Source organism: Melanostigma gelatinosum, assembly GCF_949748355.1.
Source record: "Melanostigma gelatinosum genome assembly, chromosome: 2".
NCBI classification, from domain to species: domain Eukaryota; kingdom Metazoa; phylum Chordata; class Actinopteri; order Perciformes; family Zoarcidae; genus Melanostigma; species Melanostigma gelatinosum.
The window spans coordinates 27,164,494-27,177,562 of record NC_136635.1 but is presented as its reverse complement, the minus strand read 5'-3'; the positions used below and the strand labels follow the sequence as shown (position 1 = coordinate 27,177,562).

General features: G+C 44.6%; 1 protein-coding gene across 13 annotated transcripts in view; it reads left to right on the top strand.

The window, feature by feature from the left end:
* Window positions 1–13,069, top strand: part of neo1a (neogenin 1a) — a 143,074-nt gene that overhangs the window by 117,232 nt on the left and 12,773 nt on the right. For 9 of the 13 annotated variants that reach the window (XM_079292280.1, XM_079292285.1, XM_079292279.1 and 6 more), the window contains exons 11-17: window positions 1,110–1,248; window positions 1,703–1,752; window positions 5,302–5,446; window positions 7,038–7,148; window positions 7,267–7,461; window positions 8,542–8,637; window positions 11,717–11,949. In XM_079292280.1, coding sequence (XP_079148406.1) covers window positions 1,110–1,248; window positions 1,703–1,752; window positions 5,302–5,446; window positions 7,038–7,148; window positions 7,267–7,461; window positions 8,542–8,637; window positions 11,717–11,949 — 969 coding nt within the window. The remainder of the gene's footprint in view (window positions 1–1,109; window positions 1,249–1,702; window positions 1,753–5,301; window positions 5,447–7,037; window positions 7,149–7,266; window positions 7,462–8,541; window positions 8,638–11,716; window positions 11,950–13,069) is intronic. The other 4 variants (XM_079292281.1, XM_079292287.1, XM_079292283.1 and 1 more) reach the window with 2 other exon arrangements.

Here is a 13,069-nt window from a genome sequence, read left to right as displayed (position 1 = left end):
AGCGCCAACAGCAGCAGTGTGCAAGCCAGTGAGGCATTAAAAAGATAATGGATGAAACGTCACCGAGTAATGATGCCTCAGCTCCCGGGAGAAGAGAGCCAGAGATGAGGTGAAAAAGGCAAGAGATGTAGCGAGGGATGGAAAGAAAGAAAGAGGTGAAAGCGAGTGACGGAGCAGAGATGGAGTTAGAAAGACGCAGTGCTCAAAGGTCATGAAATATTAAAGCTACAGGGGGCAAGTCGGGGACAACTTATCTTCAAGGGTGATGTGAGTACATGGCGATCATCCGCCCCCTAGTTCAGAGGTTGTGATTGGGCCGCCCTGGCAGCGAGATTGGATTTCTAGTCTTTTTGCTCCAAATGTCACAAGCGGAGAGAGCGGAATGCAAATTAGCGTAAAGTAATTGTGCCAGTGCGCCAGCCCAATTTGTAAAGCAAAAAAGTCGTGATCACAGACGGGATAATTAGATTCTCGGTAGAAGATGACGTTTTTACACAGAACTACCAACAGAAATGTTGGTGCGATGAAGGCAGCCATCACACTTTGTTGGCTTTGCGTAGTGAGAGATTGCGTGGGTTGTAAATCTGTTGAAACTCATTTCATTTACAATTTGCTGACAATTGAAGACAAAATTCTGCAACTATCAACATGTCAGCAGTGAGATACTCAAATCAACGCATGTTTTGTCTTTTTTTTCGTGTAATCTTTTCAAGAAGTAAACGTGTTTTCACATTGAATTGCTGGTGAGCACATTCACATATGACGATATATTTTGCTAAATCTGAGAATGTTTAAATGTCCGAGTTGAAGACCGTAAAGGGATAGTTGGGATGTTGTGAAGTCGGGTTGTATGAGCTACTTCCTCATCGTCGATGTATTATCTTTTTGGAGCGCCAGCACAGAAGCTAAGCAGCTAAAAGAAACTCCCACAGCACCACATTGCTTTGCTTCTGTGCGGTGACCTTTGTCACCGCACACCGACTTTGGATAAGTCATACAACTAAACTTCAAAACATCCGAACTATCCCTTTCACGTTTGTATTTGTAGTCGCACAATTCTGTTTTAGATTTCAGAGAAAGTTTTGTTGCTCCTCTTCCCTCTCTTTCAGGACGTTGACGTCAACAGTCAGTCCTACACCATGACTGGGCTGAAGAAGAACGGCGAGTACAGTTTCCGTGTGGTGGCCAACAACCAGCACGGCCCCGGCGTCTCCACCGACGACATTGTCGTTCGCACGTTGTCTGACGGTCAGTTGGTTCATGACGAGACATTGTACAGAGAGTGCTTCTAGTTCATTTTAACACCACTGTACGTGTGAAACATGTCATGGATTTATATGAAATCGTCTAACTTTGCTGCAGATTAGCGTAAAGTGATTAACCTTCAGATTATGTTCTCCATCAATCGATTCATCTTTTGGTCTATAAAATGTCAGAAATATATATGAATATATCTCAATTTTCCAGAGCCCAAGGTGATATCAAAGTGCTTGTTTTTTTCAGACCAACACTCATAAAACATAAATTATTCAGCAGCAAAACTCACAAATTAAGTGTCTGGATTTCTGACATTTTTGTACCAAAATCCCATCAAATAGTTGCCAATTACATTTTTGCCAATCAACGAATAATTCTATCACCTAATCTCGTCTATTTTTGTTTGTGTTTTACACTGAAGAAATTGTTTTCTTTTGTTTCACAGTACCAAGTGCTCCTCCTCAAAACCTCACCGCGGAGGTCCAGAACTCAAAGGTAAGACATTTTGCAGGTCCTGTAACTGGTCTTGTCTTTGGGTTTCTCCACCCCTGTTTGGTTGAGTTGAAACGAACTCCGGTCCGTTTGCCCGTTGAGTACGGTTCATTTGAGCTGCTGTGAAAGCTGTCAATCGAACCCCGGTGCAGACGGAGACTGATAGAAAAGGTCTCGGTCCGCCTCTGAGCGGACTGTGGTGCGATTCATTTGTGGCGTGAAAGCAAACCGAACAAACAGCAGCATTTTATGATCGCACACCTTCATATTTCCAGCATGATTTCAAACGTTTCAATGCTAATCATGAGCAGGATGCAACAATGCGTCTTCCTTCACTTGGTCCAAACTACAGCTGCGAAAGCGTCCTTATTGAGGATTTCAAGTAAAAAGCTTTCACGGTTGTTGCGCACACTCCCACAGATGCAACGTACAAGTGACCAATGCACCTGAACTGCTCAAGTGTTGGTCACACACTCACTTGCACACACACACACACACACACACACACAAACAGTTGAACAAATGCAGCACGTAGCCTGCAGGCCAGAACGCCGTTGTTTCTCTGTGTGATTAGCTGCGTCAGAGTCTTCTAGCCCCGGCTGGTTAAGAGGGTGTGTGAACCCTCATCGAGCCTGTCAGAGGGCTTTATCCCCTGTATACTCCATCTGTACAGTATTAAGGAAAGAAACCTCCTCAATCTAAATGGATACGGAACCAATTTTTGGAGATGTAGGCAAACCGAATGTAATACTTGACTCGGAATTGTTCGATTTGCAACCAAATGAGCCCAGTTAGCATCGATGTATCAGTGTCTTTTGACCTATACACTCACAGATCAGTGCTCATTGAGACGCTATGTTCAAAGCTGCAAAGCTGTTTCACCCGTTGGTTTCCATTTCTATAGAATATATTCACGCTAGATTTGTGTGACGGTGAGATTTTGTTTGTCTCGATTGAAAGTTAACTGGATCAGATTTATCACAGCCCAAGCAGACTACTGCTGGTGTCTCGCACTCTTTATCATTGTTAAAGTATCATTGTTAAATTAGATCTATTATCGTTAAACATATTGCAGTTCTTGTGTGACGCCTCTGATTGGATGAGGAGGCTGCAGGCTTCACAGCAGGTTCCTGATTGAAACAGGAAGCTGGTCTCTGCTGCCTGTCTCTTTTAGCCATTTGATCTTCAAACAGAGAGCTGTATGCCTGTTTGTTGTACATTTCCACCCGAGTGATGGATTCAATTTGACCAAAAAAAAAATAATGTTTCTCACTCATGACATGCGAGACAGAACGTGCAAACAGAGAGCAGCAAAGAGAAGAAGATAGGGGGAAACCTAGGGCTGCTTGCAGCGACTACAAAAGCAGCAGCCAGCGCTTTTAGTCCTTTGCTGGTCGATGCAGATCCCAAGTGAGAGAGAACTGTCAAAGCAAACTAGCGGGGGGGAAAAAACCTGGTAGACAATCCTATCACACACTCCCAGCTTGAGTGAGAACTGGCCACCCATGCTGAGGGATACTCTGCTGAGAATTGTGGAGAGAAAACACTCGTTCTAATGCTGAGAGTAAAATGAAGAGGAGACACTCTGTGGAAAGCACAGGAGTTGTACCAGAATAGTTTGTTTTTTTGAATGGACAGTGTACATCCAGCTGTCCCTCCCCAATGACACCCAGACAAACTCCATTTACAGCTGTGAAACAAACATCTGGCGTCCTTTGTTCCTGAGAGTTATTGAAATGACTCATCTATTTTTATTTCTTGTCATTGTGTTTAATTCTGATGGTAAACTGTCAGTAGTTATGGTTCAAGTGTATCGATACAAAGCATTTATACAGTAAGCTGTTGGATACGCCCGGGGGGGGGGGGGGGGACTAATTAACATGCATTTCACACTCTCCTCTTTGGGCCTTGTCAAACAGAACCGCACATCTTTTACCTGCAGGGCAACCTGAAAATCATGTTTTTGTGATCTTATTTCGTGCCTTCTTTAACCCACTTTTGGCATCTTTTCACAGTGATTTTCCAAAAGTTAATTAAACAGGTTTTCATGATTAAGGGGAAGAAGAGAGAAATGACCAGTTGGGACCGATAGTGTAAGAAGAAAAATGGAATAATTGAACACACTTAACACAAATTTAATTTGCGCAATTCCCTTGACTTGGCTGGGGAGGTGTGTGTGTGTGTGTGTGTGTGTGTGTGTGTGTGTGTGTGTGTGTGTGTGTGTGTGTGTGTGTGTGTGTGTGTGTGTGTGTGTGTGTGTGTGTGTGTGTGTGTGTGTGTGTGTGTGTGTGTGTGTGTGTGTGTGTGTGTGTGTGTGTGTGCCCCCCCTACATGTATTCAGGCTTTTGTGCATCAGTGTGACAGTGGGGAAGCGTTAATTAACTCTTCTCCCACGCTGGAATACCCCCCACCTATCTCTTTAAACACACACATACACACACACACACACAAAACCAGTGGCGGCTGGTGGAAAATGTTCTAGGTAGGGCCATCCTATCAATTTCAGCAAACATCCCAGTATGATTTAATGTAAAAATGTTAAATACATGTTAAATATTTAACATGTATTCCAACACGAAAACAATCAGTAAATAACACTTATATAATATAACATATTTATTTATTGAGATGCCCCTATGGACCTTGTTGTAGGAGGTAAAGATCAGGAGAAGTAAACATGAAGTGTAATTATGAATACTGATGTTAAATTAAGCTATGATGAGTTTTCACTGTTAATTTAACATCTCTATTACATGTTGATGCCTCCATGACCAAGTTAAGCAGATGAGACTGAGGACAGCTATGTAGAATAAAAGATGTTCACTTTGCATAATATGTAGCTTGATAGAGTTCTCGTGTGTCCTGGTGTTCTCATGTTTCCTTACCTCCTCATCCCTCACTCCCTACCCTGGTGTTCTCATGTTTCCTTACCTCCTCATCCCTCACTCCCTACCCTGGTGTTCTCATGTTTCCTTACCTCCTCACTCCTGTAACTGTCCGTCCTGGATCCGTCCCCGTTGTTTTAAAAAGCTAAATAAATGATTAGCATCACGTCATCCAGCTAGCCATGGCCCCATGGCCCTCTATTGACCAGCCGCCACTGCAGATGCATAAATCCCACAACGGTGCAGCGTCGGCCCGCCGGCCAACAGTCCTACATTCGTCACTGCGCCTCAGAGTCCCTGCAGGGTGAACCTGACCACGTGCACACCCCGCTCATTGGGACACCTCCTTCTGTTATTCATGTGTTTATTTCCTCCTCTTGCGTCAACCTGCACTGCGTCACCGATGCTTGTTTTAGCGGGACCCTCCCATTTGCACCACTGTCAGAAGGAGTGGGGAGGGGCAGGCGAGACGGTGTTTAATCTGAACAGTAACCCTGCAGTGACGTAAACACAAACACACATGCCATGGTGCGTGGGAAGGTGTGAATATAACTGCTAAGCTGTGAAGTCACCTTCACAGCTGCAGGCCCAAAACCAGACGGTTCCACATGTGTTAAACATAGGGTTTTTTTATTGTTTAATCCACCCTCATTTCTTCCTCCCTCAGGGCATCATGCTCCGGTGGCAGCCCCCACCCCTTAACGGCCAGAATGGGGAGATCACCGGGTACAAGATCCGATACCGGAAAGGATCCCGGAGGAGTGAAGCAGCCGAGACCACCGGAGGCACCCAGCTTTTCAAGCTCATCGACGGTAATGGGCACAGAAGTTTTAGTCCTCCATTGCAGGGTTTTTTCAGAAAGACTTCCCGGCGATCCCCTGCAAGTGGGCGTGAATGTGGTGCTTTTATTACTGCACTTCACATCCAGTTTGTGCAGAGATGGGCGGTCGACATGAAATGCATTTAAAATGCATCCCAACAGTTGTGGTGAAATGTAAAATTGCTGCTCATATTTGGTTTTATCTGTGCTCACACTTATGTTTCGAGCGCTCCACTCAGTTCACTGAGTGTGTTGATGCGGAGTGTAAACAGGGCCATCGAAATAATGACATCACTGTGAGTAACCCTTGTCTACAGCAGTGTTATATTCAAATCCAACTCGTCTGTGATGCATTTCTATAGAACATGATGTTAAAATGGCGGATCCAGAACGAAAACTCTTGTATTTTGATCTTAGGGAATACCAAATCCCTGTGTTCCCTTTTGATGCTTTATATAGGTCCTTCATCAAGACTTTCATGCCATCAGACATTAAGATGCCGTCAGCTAGGTCTGACACGCTGCGATATTTGAAATCCTGATCTCGGAATTGCTGTTTGGTGTCTGTTTGCAAGTTTGTTTACCTGCATTACATCTGAACACTTTGAGATGGAGTTACATCTCTTACTGTACCCTAACGTTACCAACTAAATATGCACCATATCGCCAGAGACGCACAGCAATGCTGATTAATATTGGATGTTGCCTCAGCAACTTTCAAGTGGCCCGGCCTCACGCTGTGTGCCGCATCAAAGAGAATATACACTTACAAGTTGATTTTTTTTTTTTTTTTTGGAGAACTGTCTGGGGGGGGTGAAACAGAGGGGTGTTCGTTGGTTCAAAAGCGTTTAGAGCGAGATGTTGTAGCCTTGGAGGCACGGATAGTTAGGCAGTCTTCAGAAGCTGCCCCCAAGGGCGGCCCAGAATACTGGGTACAGAGAGAAAAGACCACAGGATTAGCGTGCAGCGTGCAAATGGGACAACATGACGACGATGGAAAATGTTACAGCGAATTAATACGGCAACACATCATTTGTCAGCAGGCGTTCCCCTCTTTTGTGAATACCAAAGCTGGCACCCAGCGGTGAAACGGCTCTTTCTAGATTCTGTCAGAAAAACTAAAATCCAGACTCCCAAAAACATTTCTTCTACTTTCTTTAGCTGCTTAGTGTTACTTTTTACACACTTTCCTTTGTAAAGCTTCTTAACGGAAAATTAATTTTTACTCGCCAAAACATATTAAGGAGAGGTGGAAAATATATCTCAATCACGTCCATGATATTGAGTGGAAAAAGAAAGTTCATTGCACCACAGGAACCTTAACTGGATTCTTCCCCTGGCAGGCTTATAGATTTCCTCTTTAAATTGTGCGGAGAAGTATATCGGGCATCTGTTTAACTGATTTCTGCTTTCAAAATATTTATTGTGTCTGCAACTCGAAACCCCGACTGACCAGCCAAGTGTAGAGCACCGGTAAATTATGAAATAAAGACCGGTTGCAGAAAGACATGGAGACGTTTTATTGCTGCTTGAGCTTCAGTTCAGCCACAGCTCAGTCTAAACACTGATGTGTTGCCTGTCCAGCTCTGGAGCGTGGGACAGAGTACTCCTTCCGGGTGTCGGCCATGACGGTGAACGGCACTGGACCGGCCACCGAGTGGGCCGCGGCAGAGACGTTCGAGAGCGACCTGGATGGTAAAAACACCTGCTTTACTCAGTTCATACGGACGAAAACAGCTTTTGAGTTGATCAGCATTTAATTGACTGAAGAAAGGAGCTCTGTTTGAGCTTTTCCTGCGCTTTCCTTCACCAGAATCGCGTGTACCGGACCAGCCCAGCTCTCTTCATGTCCGGCCGCTGGTCAACAGCATCGTGGTGAGCTGGACGCCGCCAGAGAACCAGGACATCGTGGTGCGCGGTTACACCATCGGCTACGGCATCGGCAGTCCCCACGCTCAGACCATCAAAGTGGACTACAAGCAGCGCTACTACACCATCGAGAACCTCGGTAGGAACAGACCACTGGTGCTCATTCTGTATTGGGACTGTTTTTACTGAGATATTGATTTGATTTCTCAGATAATAACCACAAAATGTCATTGAAGAATCAAAGCTGATTTGTCAAATAGCACGATTTCCGATATTGACGAGACCGCGGGGACGAATGAGCCTCGGCCCAACATGTCAACATTTAAAACATTCCAATGATTGTCCTACAAGAAATCTAACTGACTGGTTCTTTGACATTTTAATTACAAATGAGCAAACACACACACACACACACGCACACAATACGAAGCAATTCATGTGTGCCTCATCCAGAATTAATGAGATGTTCTCCGCCGCACGCCTGAGCCGCTAATTATACAGATTGGCCTAATGGGGACACAATAATTAAAGGTCAAAAATGTTGAAATAAAACAAATTTGTTTTGGTGATTTTAATACTTGCTGCCGTCAAAGCAAATGAAACATGATGCAAAATGTTCTGCTGGGTCCTACTATTGCACAAGTGCCATTTTTCTGCGTCGGATCAGTCAAAAACTTTGAGAAACGGACTCAAATTATTGCCAGCACTGACTTCGTGAATTTTAGATGAAACTATTTCTTAATGAAACTCAAGAATTCACTGTTGTGATGGATCACATTTCAGTGATAAACGGTTCTTTCATTCTTTTGAAAACCAAGGCACTCGTTTTGTTCCACAGCAAATCACAGATTTAGTTCCTACTGTGTTCGTCACGGAGGTCGTACTCAGTTTCTGTTTGTTGTTAATTGTACAATTGCTACAACAATAATACGACAGCAATCGAAGAGGGCTAGAAGTGGAGAATGAGTTCACCGATTATCTTAGGAAATGGAGCGATTTGCGGGTAGAACTGTGGCAAAATATCTTTGCATGCATAATTGAAGCCTTTATTACAATTACACTAAGAGGAGTCATCGTAGTCTAATGTTCATTCTGGCCAATATCGCAATTATGAGTCAAGAGTCTCGAGAGTTTTGGCTTGATTAGATGGTTGGATAGCTAATTTATCTCGCTCTTCCTGTCTCCCTCGCCATGCTCTGTCTTTACCTCTCTCTCACAGACCCCAGCTCCCACTATGTGATCACCCTGAAGGCCTTCAATAACGTGGGTGAGGGGATTCCCGTGTACGAGAGCGCCATCACCCGACCACAGTCCGGTACGAACCACACACATCTACGCTGAAATCAGCTTCCTGGTTACCTGAAAACCCGATCGCTTACATTTTGATACACTGCCAACAGTATCAGCTTGACTCACACGAACTGTGCTCATACGCAACAGAAGCCACATCCAGTATTATGGGATGTACTCGCACTGTATGGCTGACATTTATCTTTGCTCTCTATAACCTGAGATCAATATCAGGCAGAATGGGCTTCGACTGTCGGCTCCAAATTACCAGAGAGATAACTGGTCTCGCTGCTCTCATTAACTCTCTCCTCAATGGCTCTAAGCTTGCGTGAGTCTCTTTTTAATCAAATGTTCAAAACCCTCATATTTTGCCCGTAGATTACCAGTCGTCCCCGGTTGTCGGGGAAGATTCACATATGTCGATGGAACAGATATCCAATCACAAAGAGCGGACAGAAATATTACTGGAGAACGTTCCGCATACAGAAGAGTCGGTTTGTGCGCATCCAGTCCCACATTTACGGCAGGTAAAGGAAAAGACTATATTCAAGAACAATATGTCATTTTCTGCAGCTAGGGGTCTCGCAATCGAAACAAGGTTTGTAGTCTCCACAGAGGTCTCCTCTTTTCTCAAAACATGCGGAGCTGGTGATTAAAAGCAGTCTTACGTTAACGTTCGCCCAGCTTGTTTCTCGCATAACTTAAGATCCAGACGTCGGATGATTAAAAATCTGTCATGCTGTTAAAATGACCAAGATCTAAACAGTGCGTCATCAAAATGTGGCCTGATACTGGATAAAAAGTCAGTTTCTAACCCCCTTATGTCAGACTGACAGGCGACCAAATGACCCGTTAGCGTGATTAAATTCCAGATTTCTCTGGGTTTGAAAATGGTTGGGGACATTTGGGATAGTGTAAGTACACAACGCAACAAAACATATAACATCGGTGTCGTCAGTTTTAGACATTTTAATGCGGAAACGTTACATATTATACCTTTGAGTATTCTGAACAGGCGACAGTTTAACCCTACTGGGTCTCAACAATAGCCGGCTCAATCTCTTTCCCAATTCAAGAGAATATTTTTCTTTTTTTATATCAATATTGTCTGTAAAACTGCAATTGGACCGTACTGATTTTATCTTTGCATATATCTGCGTGTATTAAAATGAAGCAGCTTCGTTATAATGATGCAGACAATCCAGTTTGGCTGCAGCCCGCCAACCTATAATTCTTGAAGCCTCTCAGATCAGAAGTCGTACGTGACCTGAGACAATTAGAAGTATAACTTAAGTCTCTATCCAACGTGTTTGACGTATGATCTTAAAAGTGGGAAAACACAGTCGGTTAGACGGCATGCCAGCTGAGTTCACACAGTTTATGTGGCAGTGTCAGAAGACAACCAGCCCAAGCACCCTGGGGTGTCCCAGCATGTGGTCTGTACCCGCCTCCTCTCCCATCCAGCCTCCCACCTCCACGCTCAGCCTTGATCACTCCACTTTGTCTCCACCGCAGCACCATTGCACCGCCAAGCTTGAGAGGGCTGGGATGCCGGATGACATGAATCACGTCAACGTGCTTCGAAGTGGGGGGTGGTGGCAGTCTTACTGTGCACACACACCTGGAACACTGTCATACTGTACACTTCTCTCTATGAAGCTCTCTCATCCTCTCTCACACACACACACACACACACACACAGCGCTGCACACACGCAGACCCCCTGTGGTGTTCTTGGCAACCCTTCGTCAGATCCAAACGTTTCCTCTCAAAGCCGAACCAAAGCCCACCAACATCGTCTGCTGCTGAATCCTCTGGGGCGCGTTCCCTTCCTGCCAGTTTGTTCAAGTCGAAATTAAAAAGACGAGCTGACCTACATAGCACTTTTACTTTTGGAAGAACTTAGGTTGAGAGAGCGCTAGGTTGAATATGTTATAATAGTATGACGTCTTAACTGAAGAGCGAGAAATGAGGGATTGCACACTCTGACTCAGTCTTGGGAATATAATGAGGGCGGCTCCGTACAAAGAGGTGTCAAATGGAGCGAGGCGGAGAGGAGAGGACCAACAAGTGGTCGCGGAGGAGAGTCATCGTGGGTGACTGACCAAAGCTTCGCCTTCCATCACACCGAAACCAAAGACAGAGCAGTGGAACCAGCGGCCGGGAGGCCATCTTGAAATGTTTTATCCTTCAGTGTGTCGACCAGAAGCTGCTTGTTTGAGCCCCTCTCGCCCTCTCTCACACACACACACACACACACACACACACACACACACACACACACACACACACACACACACACACACACACACACACACACACAGACACACACACACGCTCACTGGTTTTTATGGGGTGTAACCTTACACACAAACACACACACTGTTCGTTGTGCGAGTGCACATACACACAGTCAGTCTTACATAAGCATCAGGTTGTCGTTACGCAACATACTAAATACCTTTTGTCATATTCAAGTACTGGACTGCACTTTGTTTGGGGCCCTTAAAGGTGAATGCCACTAGATTTCAAAATGAATTCTGTACTTAAATGCTGAATCAATGGATATGCATTCTGTGTCCTTCTGTTTATCCACGTTGCATTGAAGTGTTGTGAAAAGCTCCGTGATGTAAACGAAACGCATTTCAGTGTTGCATGTCTCTGAAAAGAGTTGGCTGTAGGATTGTGGGTATCTGCTTTCAGCCTAGCGTTCCATTTACTGTAATCTTTTCTTATGAATAGAGTATCTTTCTCTCTCTCTCTCTCTCTGTAGTACTGCACTAGCTATTGATAGAACGCCACATACTGTACACTTCTACATAGCAACCAAGTCTGTAGATGTGTCTTGTTGTAGAGGTCTCTTGTCTGTTTTTTCTAATAGATTCTTCTCTCTCTTTCTCTTCACCCTTCCCAATTCCATCCTTGTTGCCTCCATCTTTTTTCCCTCCCTCCCATCTTCACTCATTAACCTTGTTGTTTCCCTGTTCGTCCCTCCCTGCATCCTGTTTTTCGACTCCGCTGTCTGTCACGCTTCACCTTATGTTTTAATTTTGGTAATTTTAATTTGTGTGTGCATGCATGCGGCTGTCCTGCCTGACGTGCAGACCCCATAGACCCCGATGTTGACCTGTACGAACTCTTCCATGCTCCATACACCCCAGTACCAGACCCCTCCCCCATGATGCCGCCCGTGGGCGTTCAGTCCTCCGTGCTGAGCCACGACACCATCAAGGTGACCTGGGCCGACAACTCGCTGCCCAAGAACCAAAAGATCACAGATAACCGATTCTACACGGTTCGCTGGAAGACCAACATCCCTGCCAACACCAAAGTGAAGGTGAGCGATTCTTGTTCCTGGTTTTTGTGCAAGGCTATTTAATAAAGGCCGGGACGCGGTCTGGAGCTACGGGGTACGACACATGCGCTGATGTAGGGTCACAGCCGACGGTGTTAGAAATAATGAGATGACGTCCGCTCAGGTGCTCTTTGGATGCGCTCGACCTGACAGAGCGCGATGGCCGCTTGCTTGAATGGATGGCGGCAGATATACAATGGAACTTTTCACATAGACGGCATTTGTGTACGGTCTTTTGTTAATGATCTTCTCAATTGTAGGATTGTGATTCTCACTCATGAAGCAGGCTACTGTGACATCCCGCCCGCGGACACCTCAGTGAAACCAATCAATCATGTTTCATGAGCGTACGGCAGGTTTTCAGCCTTTCGGCAAGTGCAGAGCAGATTTAACCTGTGTTGTAGCCCAAAGATATGACTGAATAATGCCGTGACATCACCTGTTTTCAGCCCCTTTGGTTTTGTATGCGTTTGTTCAATTCAGCAAGAAGATTTCTTCAAAGTTATTGGATTCAAACGGCCTTGTTCTGAAATTGTGGCTGTTAATTTAATTGAGGAGGATTCATACAAAAAAAGGGGGCTCCAGTTTAATTTTCCTTTTTCTGGTTTAGCTCAGTACTTTTATTAAGTTAAGAAAAAACTTGCTTACAACTTGATGTAATTCACTTAAGTATCATTTCATTCTGATTAAACTGTGGTGATGCTCCTTCATTTAATACAGTACGATTTCTGTGCATTTCGGTGCTGTGGGACGTTGCGCTTCCCTTCACGCCGCCCACACTTACCAGAGACATGTTTAAATGTGCTGAGAATGAAAAGGTGTTGTCATAAGCTGATATATAATAAAGTATTCCCACAGCAGCTCCCAGGTACACGGGCAGCATGATGCTGGTGTTTCTAATCGAGTGATGATCTATTTTCATCCAACTTTCAAAGCACTATAAAGAGAAGTAGTCGCTCTGTTCTAAGCTGGAGTCTTCCTCTCAACATGGTTTTAGGTCGAGTACGAGATGGCTCACAGGGTCAACAGAACTTAATCAAATCAAATTCTAATAGTCACAAGACATTAAGAAGAGTTGTATTGCAGCCAATCATGACGGTGT